The sequence below is a fragment of the Martes martes genome, assembly GCF_963455335.1.
Source record: "Martes martes genome assembly, chromosome: 7".
NCBI classification, from domain to species: Eukaryota; Metazoa; Chordata; class Mammalia; order Carnivora; family Mustelidae; genus Martes; species Martes martes.
In genome coordinates, this window is record NC_137894.1 from 68619840 (window position 1) to 68633585 (window position 13746).

The following is a 13746-nucleotide window of genomic DNA, read 5'->3' on the forward strand; positions in this document are numbered from 1 at the left end:
TGGCACACTGAACTAAGGAGATCTAAATTCTAATTCCACCTTTATGAATTATTAGCCATGTGACCTTGGAAATGTCCCTTCTGCTCTCTGGTTAAGAAATATAATGTAACTGGGACCAAGCCCCATGTCAGACTCTGCGTTCAGCAGGAAGTCTGCTTAAGGATTCTCTCCCTTATACCCCTCACTTCACATGCAAGCACTCTCTAATAAATAAATAAATCTTTTTTTTTTTAAAGATTTCATTTATTTATTTGAGTGAGCGAGCGAGAGAGCACGCACAGGCAGAGGGAGATGGAGAAGCAGGCTCTCTGCCAAAGAGCTCGGGCTCAATCCCAGGACCCCAGGATCATGACCCAAGCCGAAGTCAAAAGGACTGAGCTACCTACATACCCCAATAAATAAATCTTAAAAAAAAAAAAAGAAAGAAAGAAATGTAATGTTACATTGTAACAAAACATCTCTTTTTTTTTTTAAAGACTTTATTTATTTATTTGACAGAGAGAGACACAGTGAGAAGGGGAACACAAGCCAGGAAGAGGGAGAGGGAGAAACAGGCTTCCCCGCCAAGCAGGGAGCCCAATGTGAGGCTCGTTCCCAGGACTCTGGGATCATGACCTGAGCTGAAGGCAGACACTTAACAAATGAGCCACCCAGGTACCCTGTAACAAAACATCTTTAATAAGAAATTTAAAAATTCACAGAATGACTGGAAGAGATATTAAGGATATCTGTTTTATTTATTTTTTTAAAGATTTTATTTATTTATTTGACAGACAGAGATCACAAGTAGACAGAGAGGCAGGCAGAGAGAGAGGAAGGGAAGCAGGCTCCCTGCTGAGCAAAAAGCCCAATGCGGGACTAGATCCCAGGACCCTGAGATCACGACCTGAGCCGAAGGCAGAGGCTTTAACCCACTGAGCCACCCAGGCGCCCCAAGGATATCTGTTTTAATTATCTAACATTTACCAGATCTACCAAAAATTGAAGGAATATTAAAAAACATAAAAAAATATTTTCTCAATAATCAAGTAAATGTTAATTTGAGACATACTATCTCCTACTAATCACTTTTCCTTGCGGACAAAAAAAATGTTATTCTAGTCAATATTCAGTAAAGCAGGCATTCTTGTCATTACTGGTAATAACATATATTGCTTTATTCCTTTTGGAAAGCTTTCTGGCATTACATACGCTAAGAGGGGGAAAAAAAAACCTAAACACAAAGGAAGTTTTATCCACTAAGGTCTTCATTACTTTATCAAAAATTGAAAACGACCCAAATTTTGCTCAATAATGGAACAGGTATATAAATTGTGGCATATACACTAACAGAATACCAACCAACCATTCTTATAAAATATCTACAATATCAAAAAATATATTATAACATTTTATAAAAGAGCACATACAGTATATTACATAGACTGAATGTAGCAACCTTTTAAATCAAAACCCACTGAGGAACTATTACAATTAAATGCACCAAAATGTTATTAAAATAATAAATAAATAAATAAACAAATAAAAATAATAACTGCCTTGGGGCACCTGGGTGGCTCAGTTAGTTAAGGGTCTGACTGTTGATTTTGGCTCACGTCATGATCTCAGGGTCATGGGATACAGCCCCGCACTGGGCTCCACGCTGGTGTGGAGAGTGCTTAAGATTCTCTCTCTCACTCTTAATCATAGGAAACAAACTGAGGGTTGCTGGAGGAATGGGGGTGGGGGATAGGGCAAATGGATGATGGACAAGAAGGAAGGCATGTGATACAATGAGCACTGAGTATTATATAAGACTAAGGAACCATTGAACTCTACCTCTGAAACTAATAATATACTATATGTTAATTAAGTAAATTTTTATAATAAATAAAATATGTATTATGTATTTTTTAATGATTTACTTATTTATTTATTTGACAGACAGAGAGAGAGAGAGAAAGAGAGAGATATCACAAGTAGGCAGAGAGGCAGGCGGGGGGGGGGGGGAATCAGGCTCCCTGCTGAGCAGAGAGCCCGATGCGGGGCTGGATCCCAGGACCCTGAGATCACGACCTGAGCCGAAGGCCGATGCTTAACCCACTCAGCCACCCAGGAGCCCCCATATTTTTTTTTTTTAAGATGTTTATTTACTTCTCAGAAAGAAAGAGAGCACAAGCAGAGGGAACTGCAGGAAGAGGGAGGAGCAGGCTCCCCACCGAGCAAGGAGACCAGCGTGGGACTCAATCCCAGGACTCTGGGATCATGACCTGAGCAGAAGGCAGATGCTTAACTGACTGAGCCACCCAGGCATCCCAGTACCATACTATTTTGATTACTACAGCTTTGTAGTGTATCTTGAAATCTGGGTTTGTCAAGAAATGGGCAGAAGAAATGAATAGACATTTCTCCAAAGACATACAAATGGCCAACAGACACGTGAAAAGATGCTCAACATCATTTGGCATCAGGGAAATACAAATCAAAACCAGAATGAGATACCACCTAATACCAGTCAGAATGGCTAAAATTAACAAGTTAGGAAACAACAAATGTTGGCAAGGATGCAGAGAAAGGGGAACCCTCTTACACTGCTGGTAGGAATGCAAACTGGTGAAGCCATTCTGGAAAACAGTGTGCAGGTTCCTCTAAAAGTAGAAAATAGAGCTACCCTATGACCCAGCAATTGTACTACTAGGGATTTAACCCAAAGATACAAATGTAGTGATCCAAAGGGGCACCTGCACCCCAACGTTTATAGCAGCAATGTCCACAATAGCCGAATGATGGAAAGAGCCCAGATGTCCACGAACAGATGAATGGATAAAGAAGATGTAGTGTTATACACACACACACACATAATGGAATACTACTTAGCCATCAAAAAACTGAATCTTGCCATTTGCAACAACATGACTGAACTAGAGGTTATTACTTTAAACGAAATGAGTCAATCAGAGAAAGACAATCATATGTTCTCACTCAATATGTGGAATTTAAGAAAAAAAAACAGAGGATCATAGGGGAAGAGAGGAAAAACTAAAAGAAAATGAAATCAGAGAGGAAGACAAACCATAAGAGGCTCTTAATCATAGGAAACAAACTGAGGGTTGCTGGAGGGGAGAGGGGTAATTGGGAAATGGGTTAACTGGGTGATGGACATTAAGGAAGGCATGTGATATACTGGGTATTAATGTAAGACTGATGAACACTGACCGTGACTTCTGAAATCAATGCTACATTATATGTTAATTGGATTTAAATTTTTTTAAAAACTGAAAAAAAAAAAAAAAAAACGAGATTGTGATAACTTCCAACTTTATTCCCCCTTCTCAAGACTGCTTTGGCTACACAGGGTCTTATGTGGTTTCATTTCAGGATTAACTTGTTCTAGCTCTGAATTTCGCTGTTTTTGTAGCAGTCATATATCAAATAGACGTAAAAGTTGCAGAGAAGTTAACTGGATAGAGAACAAGGTTTGATAGGAAATGAGAAAGGCAAGAAGATCTAAAAATCTTGTAAATGCCTTTCTCAATGAATTTTTCCTAAGTGTCTATGAAGAGAGGTTCTCCGTATTCCAGAAAATAACTCTTTCTTTGATTTCCCTTTTAAGTTTTTATCTATTTTTAGGCCTCAGGAAAAAAAATTTATGAAAAATGTTACTTCAATAAATACCTCAAGAGGTCAACTTTTTCTTAAATTTTAACTAGTGTCTTAAATTTTTCTATTATCAAAGCCATGTGAAACATCAAAGTCGGTCAGAATTGTCTACAATCTCTGATGATAGGTTTTTTAGCAGATGCTGAGCTGTATCTACATTCTGACAAATACAGGAACTATTAGGTTTGTATTGATTTCTTTAACATGAACAAACCATAGTATTGGGTACTCAACAGATGTTCAATAAATAAATACACATTTTTAAGTTCTCAAAATCAGTGGATCAGTTAAAAGAGTCTTAACTGCCCTATCTTTGTAATATACCAGTATGATCTGGGGGAGCTTAGGGATAAAGGAATACTCTGAAGAATTCAGAGGTTTTATGCTGCAAACGTCATCAAAAACTCCAGAATACCTTTACTGTGCTAATGATATCTCCTCTCTCTCTCTCTCTCTCTCTCTCTTTTTTTAAAGATTTTACTTTTTTTATTTGAGAGAGAGAGAGCACACAAGTAGGGATAGGAAAAAGGAGGCTCCCACTGAGCTAGGAACCCAACATGGGTCTCGATCCCAGTACCGCAGGATCATGACCTGAGCCGAAGGCAGATGTCAACCAACTAAGCCACCCAGGCACCCTCTCCTCTCAATCTTAAATGGACAAAAAGTTAACAGCAGTTAAGACAAAAGTTAACAGTAGCTACAAATACTTTAATAATTTTGGTTATAAATACTTTAATAATTTTGGTTTTTAATAAGCAAACAGCAACATAATTTACATCTAAATTTCTAGAAGAACCCAAAAAACAAGGGTATGCTTACCTGTGAGGGTCTTTGGAACTTGGTATAATATATACACATTCCCTCTTGGTCAAAGTGCTTTCTATCCAGGATTTCTGGGACTGAAACAAAAAAGTTTTAAAAGATGGTTTATAAATTAACCCACTGATAGTACAATGAAATAATTTAATAATAAGTACATAAAAAGAAATAGTTCTATACTATTTAACTTTTTTTCCATTCACTAAACATTTACCAAGAGTATATAGTAAAGACTTACTCAAGACAACACACCTAAATATAACAATCATTCTATTCAAGCCCACTGTGATTTAGATTACTAAATCAACATACTGTAAAGATACTGTTGCATCACATAATGAAAAGAGGAACATCAAGTTTCAGATTCCCAATATGGGCCAAATACCTCAAGAGGGGCTGGTATGATCCCAGGAAGTGGATCACTTAGAAACGAATTAAAAGTGATTGTCAGATTTAACTAAAAAATAATACCCAGTTGTATTTTATTTCTAATTGAAATAAATACAACATAATGGCATGGATGGTTAATGGTATACAGACAAAAAAAAGATACCAAGCAACTCCTAATCAAAAGAAAAATAATATCAGGAAAAACAGACCCTAACATCAACAAGGATAGGGTAGGTTACTACATGATTACAAATGTTTGATTCACCAGATTGCAGTTACAATCTTAAATATGTATAACCAAATAGTCGCAAGTTCATAATGCAAAAAATTAACAGCATAAGACAAATCTAAGATCCAATTGAAGATTAACACATTTCCCTCAATTACTGTAAATCTGAAATAATATTTAAAATTTAAAAGGTATTTTTTTTAAAGATTTTATTTATTTATTTGACAGACAGAGATCACAAGTAGACAGAGAGGTAGGCAGAGAGAGAGGAGGAAGCAGGCTCCCTGCTCAGCAGAGATCCCGATGCAGGGCTTGATCCCAGGACCTGGAATCGTGACCTAAGCTGAAGGCAGAGGCTTTAACCCACTGAGCCACCCAAGCGCCCCTTAAAAGGTATTTTTAAATTAATTTTTTATACCACTATTTAAGTTTCTGCCTAGATCCTTAGACTCTCAGACTCTGGATCCTCATCCGCTACTTGTGACTGATTAAAAAGGAAGAGGCATTATGTACTGGGTCAGATGAAACTTTTATAAATTATAACAGAGTAGATTAAAAACCACAGAATCCATCCTCTATACAACATCATCAGGACAGTCCAAAAAGGAAGAGCCCATGTTCTAAAAAGAAACCTCTGAGAGAAGAGACATTCTAGACAATATCATGATTGGTAAAGGTCTGCAGGTTCCTCTCAAAACCTTCAGGTACCCCAATAATAAACCTTAGTCTACTCCCCTAATGCTTGCTAATTCTGGTAAATTCTGCCAAAATTCATCTCTCCTGGGATACAGTCCCGGCATCAGGCTCTCTGTTCCATGGGAAGACATCTTCTCCCTATCCCACTCTCCCTGCCTGTGTTCCCTCTCTTTCTCTGCGTCTCCCTCTGTCAAATAAATAAAATCTTTAAAAAATATATATATATTTTTTTAAAATTTATCTGTCATAGAGAGCGAGAGTGTGTGTGTGCACATACAAGCAAGGGGAGCAGCAGGTAGAGATAGAAGCAGGTTCCCTGCTGAGCAAGGAGTTTGATGCAGGGCTCATCCCAGAACCCTGGGATCGAGACCTGAGCCCAAGGCAACAGCTTAACCAACTGAGCCATTCAGGTCCCCTAAATGGTTCTTTAAATAGACTCACTCAGGTGGGAACAAATTACATCATGATACCCTAGTTATAAAAATCAAAGAATAACCTCTAGAACACAGGGCCCTGTATCAGCAAAATATACTACATACTAGAGTTCACTTAGCATAATTCCTCCACCACCTTTCTATTCCAATTAAAATCTGGTATTCCTTTGAAAAACTTGCTTTCCCTACACCTGGGGGCAGGGGGAGTAGGACTCTCTCTAGAATCACTGTACCAAAAATTTGTGTTTGCTTCTAGAATACACCTGGCAAACCCAACCCTGATTCAACTTTATTGCCCAATTATTCTGTAACTGCTTACTTACTGTTAATGTAACTAGACAAAAGAGAACAATGCCCTCTAGTTTCACTTTAAAACACGGACCACAAACCTCAAATGCTCCTTAATGATGCCCAATAATCACATTATACATCCCTAGTCCATTTCGTCATTCTCCTATATGATTTCACACTACATCCTTCTCTCCTAAACCTCCAAACCTCCTTCTCCATTCTCACTCTCAAAGGATGAACTCACTTCCCATTTAACTGAAGAAACTTAAACAACCAGAAGAGAACAAGGACAAGTTTCTATCATATATATCCACCATAAATATCTATACCCAGATATTCTGCCTTCTTTCCTGTGACTATACGTACTTCTTTTTAAGTCCAACCATTCCTCCTGTGCCCTAAATCCCATACATCTCATTAAAGGACATTCTCCACCAATTCCTTAATTTTTTTTGTTCTTTATTAACTCACTCCCATCAGCACACAACATGTTATTCTCCTCATTTTAAAAAACAAAACACAACAAACTTTTGCTTGACTCCACCTTCCCCTCAAGCTAACACTCCGTGTCTCTGCTTCCATCTACAGTACAGATCACTGGTAGAAGTTCTTCCCTTTTCTTCTCCTCCCATGCTTTCTAAAACTCACTCCAGTTAGGCTTTCAAATCAACCACTCTCTCTAAGTAAGTTTCAACAAGGGATGCCTGGGTCTCTCTGCCTCCATCTACAGTACAGATCACTGGTAGAAGTTTTTCCCTTTTCTTCTCCTCCCATGCTTTCTAAAACTCACTCCAGTTAGGCTTTCAAATCAACCACTCTCTCTAAGTAAGTTTCAACAAGGGATGCCTGGGTCAGTGCAGCATCTGCGTTGGGCTTAGGTCATGAGCCCAGGGTCCAGGGAATGAGCCCCACATCGGGTTCTCTGCTCAGTAGAGAACCTGCTTCTCCATCTTCCTCTGCTGCTCCCTCTGCTTGTGCGTGCTCTTTCTCTCAAATATATAAAATCTTAAAAAAAAGAAAGAAAGACGCTCCAACAAGATCACCAATGACTCTCCCTAAATCCAAACTTCAATTTCCAGGGCTCATCTTCATTGATCTATCCAGCAGCATTTAACAAAGTTGCCACTCTCACCTTCTTTAAACATCTTCATCAGTTAGTTTGGTCTTCTCTTCACTGATCACTCCATTAATCTCCCTTGCTGATCCCCCCACTCTTCTTCCCAATCTTTTTCTGTTTTCTTTTTTTTTTTTTTAAGATTTTATTTACTTATTTGAAAGAGAGAGCATGTGTGCGCACAAGCAGGAAGAACCGCAGAGGGAGAGGGAGAAGCAGGCTCCCTACTAAATAGGGTGCCCAACATGGGGCTTGATCCCACAAACCTGAGATCATGAACTGAGCAGAAGACAGATGCTTAACCGACTGAGCCACCCAGGCACCCTCTTTCTCCCCAATCTTTGGACTTTTTTTTCCAATTATATTCATTCAAACTTTGGACTTTTTTTCCCCAATTACATTCACTCTTTCAGTGCTCACATACAGTTTATCACAATATACTGGATGACTCCCAAATCTGTATTTCCATGCTAGATCCCTCCCTAAACTCCATGTTCATATAGCCAAATGCCCACTCAATAGCTTCATTTTGATGTCTAACAGGCATCTTCTTTTTTTTTTTAAGATTTTGTTTGTTTATTTATTTATTTATTTATTTATTCATTTATTTATTTGACAGAGATCCCAAGTAGGCAGAGAGGCAGGCAGAGAGAGGGAGGAGGAAACAGGCTCCCCGCTGAGCAGAAAGCCTTGATGCAGGGCTCGATCCCAGGACCCTGGGATCATGACCTAAGCCGAAGACACAGGCTTTTAACCCACTGAGCCACCCAGGCGCCCCTCATCTACTCATTTCTTATAGTCTTCCTCATCTTAGTAAATGTCAACTCTATTCCTCCAGTTCTATTTTCTTAAGGCAAGAATCTTAGTGACATTCTTGATTTTCTCTTTATCGACTTCATAAATAGTCTCATGAGCAAAACCTGACAACTTGCCTTCAAAACATATCCATAATCCAGCCACTTCCCACACCTCCACTGCTACTATTCTAGGCCAAGCCATCATCACTCTTGCCTGGCTTACCAGAATCCATTCATGTCACCCTTGCCACCTTACAGTCTATTCATCATCAGAGATAAAGTAATATTTTTCCTTTGAAAGAATATAAAGAGTTTATTTGGTGTGTATTTGGATATACAACAATTTGAAATTATTTTAACAATCATTAATGCACAAAATCTTATATGTCATACAACTCTATGCCAAGATTCCAACTTTCTTCCATGCAACAGAGATGAAGATCTAAATGGAAACCTAGCTAAGTCTTAAGCATAAAGTAATATTTTGAAAAATATATAGGGTTGCCTGGGTGGTGCTGTTGGCTTTAGCTACTTATAACAATAAGGGGGGCAAGCTAAGGATAACATGCAACATAGCTACACCTCAAAAACATTAAGTAAAAAAAGTAAGGCACATAAGATCACATAATTGCATTTACATGAAATTTCTAGAAAAGACAAAACCACAGAAACAATGTTTAATAAAAGCCTGGGGCTGAAAGTAAGAACAGTGATAAACTGCAACAAATATAAGAGAACTTTGTGAGAGGACAGAAGTGTTCTAAAACTGTATTGTGGTGGTTATAAAACTAAATAAATGTATTACGAACCATCAAGGGATGCCTAGATGGGCCAGTCAGTTAAGTGTTTGTCGTCAGCTCAGCTCCCCATGCCAGGTTCCTTGGATCCAGCCTCCCCTCCCCCAACGCTCAGCCAGGGAATCTGCTTCTCCCTCTCTCTCCCTCCCTGCCACCCTGCTCATGCTCTCTCTCAAATAAATAATTTTTTTAAAATCAAACATATATACTTACAAAGGGCAAATTTTAGAATATGTGCATTATACCAAAATAAAGTTGTCTGAAAGGCAGGGGAGGGTTGTTAAGAAACATGTAAAACAGAATGAAGAGGTAAAATGAATGTTTAATCAGAGTTCCAGAAGGAGAAAAGGGAAAGAATGGGCAAAGGCAATGTTTATAAAGAGATGATAAGACTTTCCCAGAACTGATGAAAAACACCAATCTGCAGATTCTGAGAACCCAACATGAAGATAAAGAAAAAAACCTTAAAATACAGTTAATTTAGAGTAAGTCAGAGATAGAATATTCCAGAAGTAATCTACTACAGTTACAAGTTCATAAAATGCCCTAAAGCATATGTTTTCAAATGCAAACTCCCTGAAAACAGTGGTTGTTTTATTGTTTTGTTTTGAGTAACCTCTACACCCAACATGAGGATCCAAGTTACAACCACTAGATCAAGAATCACATGCTTTTCGACTAAGCCAAGCCAGGCACCCCAGACAGTGGTTGTTTAGAATTTGCTCTGTATAACAAATGAAGGTCAAAGGAGTACAAATTGGGGAAGGGAAAGGGGGGGCCACGGGGGGGTGTCTTCCTAGGTGCTAACGAAATAAAGACTCCCATAATACCACAAGCTACACTTGGCATGGTCTCTCAGAAAAACAAACTGGGATCACAGATTGCACACAAGGCAGCGTCAACTATTCCGCTTTGGTGGGAGACCCTAGATCAACCATGCAGCAGACAGCTTAGGTGCAAGATGATAAGATACACAATGAGTAGTAGATTTCCAAGTCCTCCACAAGGGAAATGTCCAGGTTCAGGAGTCACTGCACAAAGGGAAACCCAAAGCTATGACTCCTCTATTACTAGATATAAATTCCCGATCCACATATAATTTACCCATATATCACATAAAAGATCCTGCCTTAAAAAATAGTTCACATTGCATCTTTTGTAAACCCTTTGCCCAAAATACAAATAACAAGAGATAACTTTAGGTAGTAGATACAGTGTGTTTGTCAGGCACTGTTCTAAATATTTTATATGTATTAACTCATCATATGCTCACATTAATTCTATAAGTTGGGTACTATTAGTATCCCCACATTATAGATGCAGAGACTACTTAGACATAGAAGTTAGGGAACTGCCCAAAGTCACACAGCTAATAGTTTGCCCTGACTCCAAAACCTCTACTGATTTTTAAAGAAAAATTTAAAATATGAATTTCAAGACCACTTGATGACATGCTTTAAATAAGCCACTGAGCAGAAATACATTAAAGGGGGAATTCCTATGTGATCATTCTGTATATAATTTTCTGAACATGGGAAAAAAGAAAACAGAAGGGCTAACATACTTCTAAAAGGCATTGTTTCCTTGTTTTTGTTTTTCAAAGTCCCAACATGAGCATACTTCCTCACTTTTCTGCAGCTATGTAGTTAAAGAGTTGAGGCTTTTGAGTCAGAGTGTCAGGTTCAAACCCCTGCTCTGCTGCTTACGTTCTTTGTGACCCCAGGCAAGTTCCAAAACTCTCTGATCTTCAGATCCCTTATCTCTTCTTCCTTTCTTTACCTCTGCTGGGCTGGCAGCCAGCTGCAGACCCAACCTCCACTTTCAGCTTCATGTCCAGCTGGCTCAAAAGAACTCCAAGCATGTCTCATTTTCTTTCTAGGATCAGTGGCTAAGGAAGGCAAGTTCTTCTCATAGTGTCTTTCAGTTCTGTCTCTCCCTAAAAGGTACTGTTAATTACTAACTACTGCTAACTAGTATTAGCTTTTCCCCTATTCTGCTCCTTAGCTGCAGCCTGCCTGAAACAATGCTAGCTAATAGTTCAAATAGGGTTGGGGTAGGGATGGAGGAATCAGATCAACAGATTTCAAAATGACTGCTCTACAGCAATGAACTAATGGCCCAGTTAAGTCTAAATGCTGGTTTGCAAAACTTTGGATATATATTCACTGAAATACCTCTAAAAATGAATCACAGGTATATATGTGTCATAAAAAACAGGCCTTGGCCAGATTTGGCCCACATGGCATGGTATATCAACCCATGCTCTGAATCCCACAGAAGCGTGAATCTTTTCATGTTCCTCTCAGTCAATTCAATCCAACAAGCATGTACCAAGCCCTTCATATTCTTCTACATGGTTTCTTCAACACTAATATACCTCTACCCACTTCTACCATCCCAGCAGATCCTTGTATTAAGTAAGAGTTGCTTTTCAGTGACAGGGGAAGAAAGGGTAGGGTTAAAGAATTTTAGGTGTTCATTAATTATTTTTCTTGCAGCAATTTCAATAGAAAAAGCATTTAAGGGATGCCTAGGTGGCTCAGTCAGTTAAGCATTCAACTCTTGGTTCTGGCTCAGGTCTGATCTTAGGGTCATGAAATTGAGCCTCACATCAGATTCTGTGCTGTCCCTACCCACTCCCAAAAGCATTTAAATAAAGCATATATATACATACATTACATATTTACACACACACACACACACACACATACACACACCCCCATAAAACCTGAACACCAGTGAGCAAAAAATCTAGTACTCTGAGTACAAATATCTAGCTTTTTTCCAGAAACACTGGTCTTTTCTAATCACCATCAACCTAAGACCCTTCAGTCACTTTAGGTATTCATTTTTTTGAGTATTTTGATAAAATATATAACTACTCAAAACAGGAATGCTGTCGGGATTTCAGGTCTTAGTACAAATCTTGCTCACAGATTAGTTTCATTTTACCATTCTTAATTCTAAACAAACAGCCGGTACTACCCCTTCACAACCTCAAATCTTCCATAGTAGTTTCTAATTGGCAAATCAATCCAAAACTTTAATGAAATGGTCTGCTAAGTCACTTAAATTGTTATCACTCTTGATGCTCACAAATTTTTACCAAATTTTGTGCCTACATTTGTATGTTTCAAGACTATCTCTTACAGCTTCCTCAACATTAAGTATTCACCAATTTTGTTTATTTCAAGGGCTTACTGCCTTTCACTTTGTTTGTGTAGTTGTCAAATGTAAATATATTCTCCCCACACACAGCATTCCTGTTGTTCATGGCCCTCATTTATTGCACTAGGGATTGGCTTCACACACCTGATAGCCACATACCCCAGGTGACAGTGATAAATCCTTTCCAATAATAGGTTTCTGCATTTTTTGAAATTCTGTTTCTGCTCTGCCATCAGATACCCAATGAAATGTGCCCTTAATTCTCAACACATAAATTCCAATTTATACTTCTTTTGCTCACCTGCATTACTGAATTTTACCAAGAGGTGGCACACTCTAACCACAAACCTGAAAATTCCTAAACTTAAATGTTTTAAGTGAAGTAAAAACTAAATACAAACACAGAATGTTAGCACTAGAAAGAAACTTTTATTTAAAGATTTTATTTATTTATTTATTTATTTGGAGAGATAAAGCAAATGGGCAGGAGGGGTAGAGGGAGAGGAAGAAAGAGAATCTTAAGCAGGCGTCACCCCCAGCACAGAGACCAACAAGGGGCCGATCTCAAGACCCCGAAATCATGACCTGAGGGAAATCAAGAGTCTGACACTTAACAGAGTGAGGCACCGAGGCACCCCAGCCCTAAAAAGAAACATAAAGATTTGTGATCTTCAGTGGTTAAAGAACTGAAATTCTAGAGTCAGAGTAACCTAACTTAGAACTCTAGCTTAGTTATTTACTACCCACGGAACCTAAAACAAGTTTCTGACCTGACCTAATAATACCACCTACCTCAGAGGGCTGCTCTACAGATAAAATGATCCATGCAAGGTGTTTCAGCACAATGCATGACACACTGTCAAATCTCAACAATTTTTTTTAATGCTTCAAAATTCTGTTAAGTTATAAATTCTTCCTGTCTTTCAGCAATAAGGGGCACATACATTATAAACAAAACTTCTAACATTTCACTCTCTCCATAAGTTAGTACCAGCATATCCTTCCTGCCTAAATGCGAACGCCAAAAATTGGGGGAAAAAATTAAAGATTGTTTTAAAAATTCTACTTCAAGGGGCGCCTGGGTGGCTCAGTGGGTTAAGCCACTGCCTCCAGCTCAGGTCATGATCTCAGGGTCCTAGGAGCAAGCCCCGCATTGGGCCTTCTGCTCAGCAGGGAGCCTGCTTCCCCCTCTCTCTCTACCTGCTTCTCTGCCTACTTGTGATCTCTCTGTCAAATAAATAAATAAATCTTTTAAAAAAAATATTCTTCTTCCAGGTAAGTGGAAATCAGTCTGTTTTCACAACTAAATACTCTATGATTCTACATATTAATATTAGAAAGGAGCTGCAAGCTATGTTAGTTCTAGCAGACT

The 13746-nt window shown here is 38.6% G+C and overlaps 1 protein-coding gene across 1 annotated transcript in view; it reads right to left on the reverse strand.

The window, feature by feature from the left end:
* Nucleotides 1–13746, reverse strand: part of TRPM7 (transient receptor potential cation channel subfamily M member 7) — a 113061-nt gene that overhangs the window by 88564 nt on the left and 10751 nt on the right. The window contains exon 2 of the mRNA XM_080807310.1: nucleotides 4459–4538. Coding sequence (XP_080663436.1) covers nucleotides 4459–4538 — 80 coding nt within the window. The remainder of the gene's footprint in view (nucleotides 1–4458; nucleotides 4539–13746) is intronic.